We start from the raw sequence: 9,101 nt of genomic DNA, 5'->3' as shown, positions 1-9,101 counted from the left end.
CATCTAAGCTTCTGGTTCTCTCTTTTGATTTTATATTGGAGTGGCCAGATTGCTTTTGTCTTCAGGAGTTCCCACAGAGGCCCAAGTCAGATGAGCATCAGATGCTCTCAGGCTTTCTCCTAAGGTCTGGATCCCTCCAGGAAAGATTTTGGCCTCAGGAATTTGGGGGTTGGACTGGCCTGGGAGTAGGGCCCAGGAAAGATGCTGGTCTAGGGCAGCTGGTGGCCATGACACCCAGAGATGCAAAGGGAGATTGGGGTGGGAAGAGTCCCCAAGGGCTCCTGGGGACTGCTTTGAGGAACTGGGTTGGTCTGGATGCAAAGGATCAGGAAGCAGAAAGGTCAGCCCAGGCGTCCAGGAAAGAGACTGGTGGGTTGTGCAGACCAGAGAAGCAGAGGGAGGTGAGGGCGGGGCCAGGCCCAGAGGGCTCCTGGCAACCCGAAAAGGAACTGGGTTGGTCTGAATGCAAAGGATCAGGAAGCAGTGGTGGTTCTCCTGGTGTCTGGGGCGCCAAGACAAGGAATGGGACAGGACCCAGGCTAGTAGGAGAGACCTTGGGGTGGGGGGGAGATGGGAGGGTGAATGAGGCTGGGTGAGTCAAGGTGTGGAGGGTGCTATCGACTTACCCTAGAGAGAGGCCTGCTGGTAGTTGCAGGCCCAGGGAAGCAGGAGGAGGTGAGCACATCTTCATTTCATTTTAAAATATACTGTTTCATATAGAAAAACTCATTTTTAATGCTACTAACACAATGTTTGCACATGTATCTCTAATCTCTATGTATCTGATTATTACATGTTATAGTCTGTGATCTACAAATGCCCCAAACTGACAGACAGGTGAGTCTCTAGAGAAGGAAAGATAGATTTATTACGGCCGGGCTACACTCTTTCCTAAAGGGCCCGAGAGTAGCACTGAGCCTAAGCACTCTGGCTCTTTTTATATTGATCATGTTGCTAGGCAAGCAAGCAGAATACAGAAGCTAATCATTGAGTGTTAAGCTTGAGCTAACATTATCAAGGAAATACATAAGAAAATGCAATTTTCCATCCAAACCTCCCACCTGAACCATAGTACATCTGCATGCCTTCTGCCTCAATCATAAGCAGACATTATCAATTTTATTATTTACCTTGCCTTTACTGGTCACAAAGTTCCCTCTAAAGTTTCCCTAAGTCTTCCAATGAGAAACAGGTCTGTTAGCAAAAACTACTGTTTTGCAGAAGCAAGCCAAGCATAACCTACAGAAGCCGTAAATCAGCAGTTAGCAGGAACACTCTAGGATGCTCTGACCTGTTCCCAAGACAACCAGGGCCCTGGTGGCGTTCTCATACCCTGGGCCAACTGCCTGATAATTTCAGAAACTAGAGTCAGCCTTAACTTTAGCATGGTGTAGCTATAGTCAAGAAGGTGCACTCTTGTACACAGTTGGTTACTTTCTGAGATCCTTGGCACCTGAGCATGGTTACAAAATCATCAGGTATATTTCAGTGGTAATGTTTTTCACCTCTACTAATTAACATGAAGCAAATTTTTATGCTTCTTCCTCAAATATAACTCATTTTTTTGTTTGTTGATTTTTTTGTGTGTATATTTCATACAGAACATCCCAGACAATCTTACTCATCTATATACCCACATCCCAAATGGCACCCTCCCATAGCCCCCCCACTGGAGGTCATATCCTCTGTCATCCCTGTTACTCTCCACTGTGTTGTCGGTGCCCCCAGGCATTTCCCAGTGCTTGTCCATCTGCTACATCTACTCTTGACCCAAGATTATACTTTTTTCATATTTTCTTTATTTTTTTTTATGTGTGTGAGTGTATTGCCTGCATGTATGTGAGTGCACCCGTGTCATCCAATGCCGCAGAGGTCAGAAGAGGGCTTCGGATTCCCCTGGAACTGGAGTTAAGGATGGTTTGTAGCCACCATGTATGTCAGGCCATCTCCAATGAAGCCCGCGTGAGATCCTCCGTGGGTTGAGGCTGGAACTTCAAGGAAGGTTGCCTCTTGGAATTGGCTGTGCTAAAAAACATGCAGTATACTTGGCATGCTTTTACTTGCTATTATCTTTCTGTCACTGTATTATGGACTTTAAAGGACCTGGAAATCACCCGGTGTTCTTAACACCACTGTCACTGCCTTTAATCATCCTAGTCCAGATGCACCACTATTAAAGAAGTAGTTAAACAGAATTAATGCTGGAAAGTCCAGGGAATAACGGATTTCTGGAAGAGAGACATAGTTGGATAAAAATAGACAGAAGAAGGGTTTCTTTGTATTCATTACAATTTATGGATAAATTGGTAAGGTGAAGACAACTTGGTGTCTTTTGACAAAAAATCAATAAGAGAGCATTAAAGGGCAAATATTAGACTGTATTTGAAAATTGAAAAAATAGGAGAAAAGGATGGTTTCATAGATCCCTAACATGGGATGGCCTTTTTGGGACCTATGGAGTTAAAAAATAACTTAGAAGCCCTATGGCCCACTACAGATAAGCAAGGAATGTTATCAAATAGTTAAAATGTAATATCAGGCACAGCTGGTGTTGAAAGTGCTTGGTGGGTTAAGGTCATTCTGACCTGGAACTACAAAGCCGAGCAGAATCCTAAGTGTGTGAGAAAGGCTGGCAGTAAAAACCACAGTAAAGCAGGAATTTACTGTCTAGTACCAGGTTGATAAGATAGGGAAATGTGTTTTGGCTGTACATGATAGTTGGCAAAATTGTTTTACTTTCATCTCTGGAATTGTAAATCTTAGCATGACTGTTCTGCGGTTTCTGTTGAAGAAATTTTGCAATCTTTGCTGTATATATCTCAAACCCTGCAGCTGCAAAAATTGCACTCAGACTTTCACCAAGCTCATGTGTGTCTGTTTGTCACTCGCCGACTCCTTGTCCACCCCCTCGACGACCCTGTTCCCATCGGACTGAACTGCCCCCATCTGGGCTGGTCCGTTGCCCATATAGGTGCTGGGAATGGAATTGAACCCGGGTCTTCTGCAAGAGCAGTCAGTGCTCTTAACCACTGAGCCATCTCTCCAGTCCCTAAATTTTTTTATTGTTTGTATTATATATATGAATGTATTGCCTGCATGTATGTAAGTGCACCTGTGTTGTGCAATGCCCATGGAGGCCAGAAGAGTGCGTTGGATCCTCTGAAACTGGAGTTATGGATGGTTGTTAGCTGTCATGTAGGTGCTGGAAACTGAATCTGGTTCTACTGCAAGAACAGTCAGTGCTCTTAACCACTGAGCCATCTCCCCAGCCGTAAAGAGTTTTAAATTTGTACTTGTACATGTGTGTGTGTGCGCATGTGTGTGTACATATGTGTGTGTACATGGGTGCAAATGCCCTCCAAAGACGGAAGATGGCATTGATCCCCTGGAGCTGGAGTTACACGTGGTTGTGTGCTGTCCAATGTGGGTGCTGGGAACCTATCTTGGGTCCTCTGCAAGAGCAGTACATGTTCTTAACCATTGAACTATCTCTTTGGTCCAAGTTTACGCTTTTTTTTGTAGGAAAAAATATAAAGTCTTTGGTAATTTCATTCATGAATGTAATGCATTTCGATCATATCCAGCTGCCAGGATTATGCTTTTTCTTAAAAATGAATATTACCTTCATACCAGCTGCATTTGATGTTGATTTTAGAGCACTGTTGCTCTGACTTTGCTAGTCCATTAAAGACCCACTGAAAAAAAAAATACAGCAATACAAAGAAAGAAATAATGATTTTTGGACCTCTGTGGTCACAGTGGCATCTCTTACCATTCGTCACTGGTATGACAATTTCCCCTTTTCTAGATTTATTCTTTGACTATTATTATTTTGCCTCAGTGGATTATTAGGTGGGGAATTTTGAGATCATCTGAATTTTGCAATTCATTCCAATTTTGGCCTTTCTCCATAGTGGGTCCCGGCCCTTTGTGGTAACAGTGGATGATATCATGTTCCAGAGACCTGTTGAAGTTGGCTCATTGCTCTTCCTTTCCTCACAGGTAGGTATGTTGTGAGAGGTGAAAAACAGTTTTTATCATTTGAGCTTAGAAAGAACTTGTTACCTTCTGAAGGCTGCTTCTCTTATGACAGCCTTTTTTCCTTCCTAATGCAGTTGACTGACTGTAATGTCTTTAACCTGCCAGGTGTGCTTCACTCAGAACAACTACATTCAAGTCAGAGTGCATAGTGAAGTGGCCTCTCTTGAGAGTCATGAGCACATGACCACCAATGTCTTTCATTTTACATTCATGTCGGAAAAAGAAGTACCCCTGGTTTTCCCCAGAACATATGGAGGTAAGCTGTGATGATTGCTTTTTCCTAATGAAGAAAAGAAATTTTCAAGAAATTTCCTTCTTTTTATGGCATAGGGGATTGATTCCAAGGATTCTCGTATGCTAGGCAAGTGCTCTGCCACTGAACTATATCCCAAGCCTCCTTATTTTAAATGAACATGGGAAGGGTCTTCATGCCTGTCATCCCAGGAGCATATCTTTGGAAGCTTGTGTTTTTGAAGTTCTATAGCCCTGAGGGCCAAAGATGTCTTTTGGCCCTCAGGCTGCGGCTGCTGCTCTTCCCAGCCAACTATTGTAGAATGGGCTAGTACTAGCCGCAAGCAGCCCCTGGTAGTGAAAGACTAGAGTAGCCAAAGGAGAGGCGTGGAGGCAGGGCCTGCTCCCTTGGAATGGTTGCACATCCCCAGCTCCAGAGTACACCCCCATTCTAGCTCCTTTTGCACAAGCATTGCTGTTCTCATGTTCCTGGATAGTCATGTGTGATTTTCTAAGGTGTTCCATGTTCTCCAGAGATATCTATCTTTCTTGTGTTTCAGAGTCCATGTTGTACTTAGATGGGCAGCGACATTTCAACTCCATGACTATCCCGGTGGTGACCTTAAAAAAGGACTATCCCGTGGAATCCTAGGAAAACATCCTTAAAGCAAACCAGCAGTCCTCCCACAGTGACATAGTGCCTGATAAAGGCATGATCGAAAGTATTGGTTTTAGCATTGCTTCTCACCCTCTGTAGAGGAGACTGGATTCAGCTTTGAGAATGATCAGAAGAGCAGAATGAGAGTGGCCTGATGGGGTGAGGGGTGAAGGAGTTACTCAACAATAAATCCTTTAAAGCTATATGAATTGTGAATCTCCTATGTTGCCCCCGATCCCCATTTGCTAAGGGTTTTGGGTCATTTTTTACAGTTGGACACACTCTTTTGAATGATATTCTTTTTTTATTTTTTTGGTTTTTTTGAGACAGGGTCTCCCTGTAGCCCCAGCTGTCCTGGAATTCGCTATGTAGACCAGGCTGGCCTTGAACTCACAGAGATCCACCTGCCTCTGCCTCCCAAGTGCTGGGATTAAACGTGTGCGCCACCATGCCCGGCTGAGTGATATTCTTTAAACCCGATCAATTTCCCTATGTTGTCTAAAATCCATCAATTCTCTGTTTGTTCTTTGCTTTCCTCTCCTAGGTTTTGTTGTCAGCAGAAGGGTAGATTAAAAGAAGGTAAAGGAATTTTCATGGGAAAATGCATAGCATCTATAAAAATTTATAGGAAGCTTAAAATTAGAAACAATGTCATAAAGAGGTGTTTGGGGATGAGCTGGATGGGGAGACACAGGACCATTTGTTCCTTCTTTCATTCATTAGGCATGCATTTGGTGCACCGTGCTAGGGGCTGGGCAGGAGACATCTGGTCTGAAAATAACAGCAGCCACTCGTGCTTCTGGTGCACTTCTGTGCTAGGCAGGCACTGTCCTCAGCTTCTGACTTGTATGAGTTCACATATTTCTTCCAAGCAGCACTGTGACCTGGTTCCTTAACTCCCCATAGGGTTAGCCACTCGGGAAACTAAAGCAGGGGCAGACTAGGGAACTTCCTCAAGTTCCAGCAGCTCAGAAGTGAGGCGCAGACAGTGTGAGTGCAGTGTTCTCTTGAGCGGCACACCACGCTGCTTCAAGGAATGTAGCTGGAGATCCCATACCCAGCATCACAGCATTACCTAGGAACCCAAAGGAAGACATTGCAGTTTCTTCTTTCTCTTCTCCTCTCTCCTCTTCTCCCCTCTGCTCCCCTCCTTTCTTTTCTCCTTCTGCTCCCCTCCCCTCTTCCTCTTTTCCTTTTTCTCTTTTCTTTTTGATGTTAGAGATTAAACCCAGGTGCTTTCATGTGCTCTATCACTGTTATACTCCAGCCAGCAATGCTATTAATCTGTAACCAAGGCAGTTTATTCCTCCATGGAAGGGGAACTTGATCAAGTTTGGAAGCGGAAGAAAAAAAAATAGACTACATAGAAGATAGAAGGAATTTCTGGAAAAGATGCTTCTGAGGTAAAAGCAGTATCCTTTGGTAAGGATTCTAGATCAGTAATAACAAACATGGCAATGTCTTGGAATGAACTGGAATGCTTTAAAATTGCTTTATGCAATATTTATTGAATCATAGTGCTGTTAAGTATCTGGCATAAACAGTGATGAGAACAAACAACTGACTCAGAAGCATGCTGTTAAACTGAATGCGATCACATTGTCCCAACATCCTGAGAGTCCCCTGGCCGGGGTAGGGAACTGACTGCTAAAGCTAGGTGACTAAAAGGAGAAGATAGCCCTGGGGAGTTTGGGAAGTTTCATGGGTATGTGACCTTATGTTCAGGTAAGAGATTTACTGCCTATGCCTATTTTTGTATACATTATACATTATGTGATTCACCATTTGTATTTACATTGAAGCTTTTTCGGGATTTTTTTTTTTTTTACTCTGAACAGCGTTATAGATACCTAAAAATTTTGATCTCTAAATTTTTTTCCTTAGGAAAATTGTAGAGAAGAAGTTAGCTATCTAGGCCAAATAGTATGCAAACTGAAGACATACAATCCTTTAGAATAGTTAAGCACGTTCATTTACACATCAGCAGTTTCTCTTGACTTTTCAGATTTTTAACTTTCCTTTAAAAATCTTTGCCATTTTGATAGGTGAAAAATTACATTTATTGTTTTTCATTGAATCCTACTGACATCAAACTTGAATAAATGGCTTGTTTTTAATTGTTCAAGTAATTTTGGATGTCAGAATCTTTTTTTTAGTATTTTCTTTATTTTTATTTTATGTGTATGAGTGTATTGCCTGCATGTATGTGAGTGCACCCATGTTGTACAATGTTGTGGAGGTCAGAAGAGGGCTTCAGATTCCCTTGGAACTGGAGTTAAGGATAGTTCATAGCTGCCATGTTGGTGCTGGGAATCGAACCCAGGTCCTCTGCAAGAGCAGTCAGTGCTCTTAACCGCTGAGCCATCTCTCCAGCCCTGGATGTCAGAATCTTAATCAAAAAAGTTTTTCGTTCCCAGCACTTGGGAGGCAGAGACAGGCAGATCTTTGTGAGTTCGAGGCCAGCCTGTTCTACATAGTGAGTTCCAAGACAGCTGGGGCTACAAGGAGACCCTGTCTCAAAAAGACACACACACAAAAGTTTTTTGTATTTTTTGATTTATTATTTTTATTGTATGTGTATGAGTGTATTACCTGCAATGTATTTAACTGCACTCATGTTGCGCAATGCCCATGGGAGGTCAGAAGAAGGTGTTGGGTCCCCTGGAACTGTAGTTATGGATGATTGTTAGCTGAACCTAGGTCCTTTGCAAGAGCAGCCAGTGCTCTTAACCACTGAGCCGCCTCTCGAGCCCAGTTGTGTATATTTTTAATATAGGACTTTAAACACATTAAGCATACTCTAAAAGATATACAGTTGTTTCTGTATTATTAATGTGCTGTTTCTCTTCCTGAAGAAATAAATGAGGATCTGGTGTGGAGGCTCACACCCATAATCCCAGCACTTAGAGACAGAGGCAGGTGGATTGCTGTGAGTTCAAGGCCAATCTGGTCTACATAGTGAGTTCCAGGCCAGCCAGGGCTACAGTGAGCCTCTGTGTCATCCCCCCTCTCCCCGCACCACCACCACCAAAAAAAAAAAAAAAAAAAAAAGAAATGGGAGCGCTCAAAATGCTGCTCAGTTGGTAGAATGCTTCCTAACAAGGATGAAGTTCTGGGTTCCATCCCTAGCACTGCATAAACGGTATGGTGCTGCATACCTGTAAACCCCTCCATCCACACTTTGGAATCAGAGGCAGGAGGATCAAGAGTCTAAGGTCATCCTCAGCCCAGGACCGCCTGGGCTATCTGAATCTCAAACAAAAAAGGAAAAAAAGAAATAGTTGAAAACGTTTTTTTATTTTTAATAATTCCTTTAATTTTTAGGTTCTTAACATCTACACAGCTTTAGTATTTTCTAAGGAAACAAACATTTTTGTACTCTTCCACCAAAGTGAGAAGAAAAGTTAGCAGTACATTCTAGTAACTAGCATAAAGCGTTTTATTAGGTTTTAACGAAAGATCACATATAGTAGAAACAGCGATGTTGTCACAGACAAATCCTGAATATGCCACAATACAGTTTTTTTTTTGGTTTTGAGGAAATACCAATTTTCTTTGATACTTAGGTACTTTTTGTTTCTGGAGATTTGTGATATTATTTTTTTTAGGGCTCCAATAATATTTACCCAAATACTGCTCTTAGAAACATTGATTTGATGAGAAGTTCATTTTTGTTTGTTTTAGATAAATGTGGTTTGTTTCCAATTATCTTGCATATCACCACAAGCAATAGTCAAATGACACTTGATGACAAAAGGCAAATTCATTTTAAATTGGCTCCAGAGGGCTGGGAATATAGCTTAGTGGTAGAATCCTTGCCCAGCATGTGCAAGGACCTGAGTTTGATCTCTAGCACTGCAAAGAAAAAAAAAATATTCCAAAATCTCCCCATAATTATCTGTAAAATTGATACAGGTGGCATTAAGTATGTAAAGATTAACAATTTCGTTACAAAAGTTGGGAAAAAAATTCATAGACATTGACAAATGCAAGCTAGATTAGCCATAGGGTGTGTTCTCATTTTTACATTAAAAGGATACATTTATTTTAATACAAATGGGGTATCCCAGGAGACAGAGTACCACATGTTCTCTGTCATAGCCAGATCCTAGCTTCTAATTTTTATATATGTTAATTTATGTGGGACTGGGTGTGTATAGAAGCCAGGAAA

General features: G+C 42.1%; 1 protein-coding gene across 1 annotated transcript in view; it reads left to right on the top strand.

Moving 5' to 3' along the window:
* The window catches only part of Acot9 (acyl-CoA thioesterase 9), a 53,857-nt gene extending 48,727 nt beyond the window's left edge, over positions 1-5,130 (top strand). The window contains exons 14-16 of the mRNA XM_008822706.3: positions 3,915-4,002; positions 4,147-4,297; positions 4,833-5,130. Of these exons, the coding sequence (XP_008820928.1) occupies positions 3,915-4,002; positions 4,147-4,297; positions 4,833-4,924 (331 nt within the window). The 3' untranslated portion in view covers positions 4,925-5,130. The remainder of the gene's footprint in view (positions 1-3,914; positions 4,003-4,146; positions 4,298-4,832) is intronic.
* Positions 5,131-9,101: the final 3,971 nt, after the last annotated feature.

Source organism: Nannospalax galili, unplaced genomic scaffold (assembly GCF_000622305.1).
Source record: "Nannospalax galili isolate Female #2095 unplaced genomic scaffold, S.galili_v1.0 scaffold7, whole genome shotgun sequence".
Classification (NCBI taxonomy): domain Eukaryota; kingdom Metazoa; phylum Chordata; class Mammalia; order Rodentia; family Spalacidae; genus Nannospalax; species Nannospalax galili.
The sequence above is the reverse complement of the archived record's forward strand: the minus strand, read 5'-3'. Positions and strand labels throughout refer to the sequence as shown.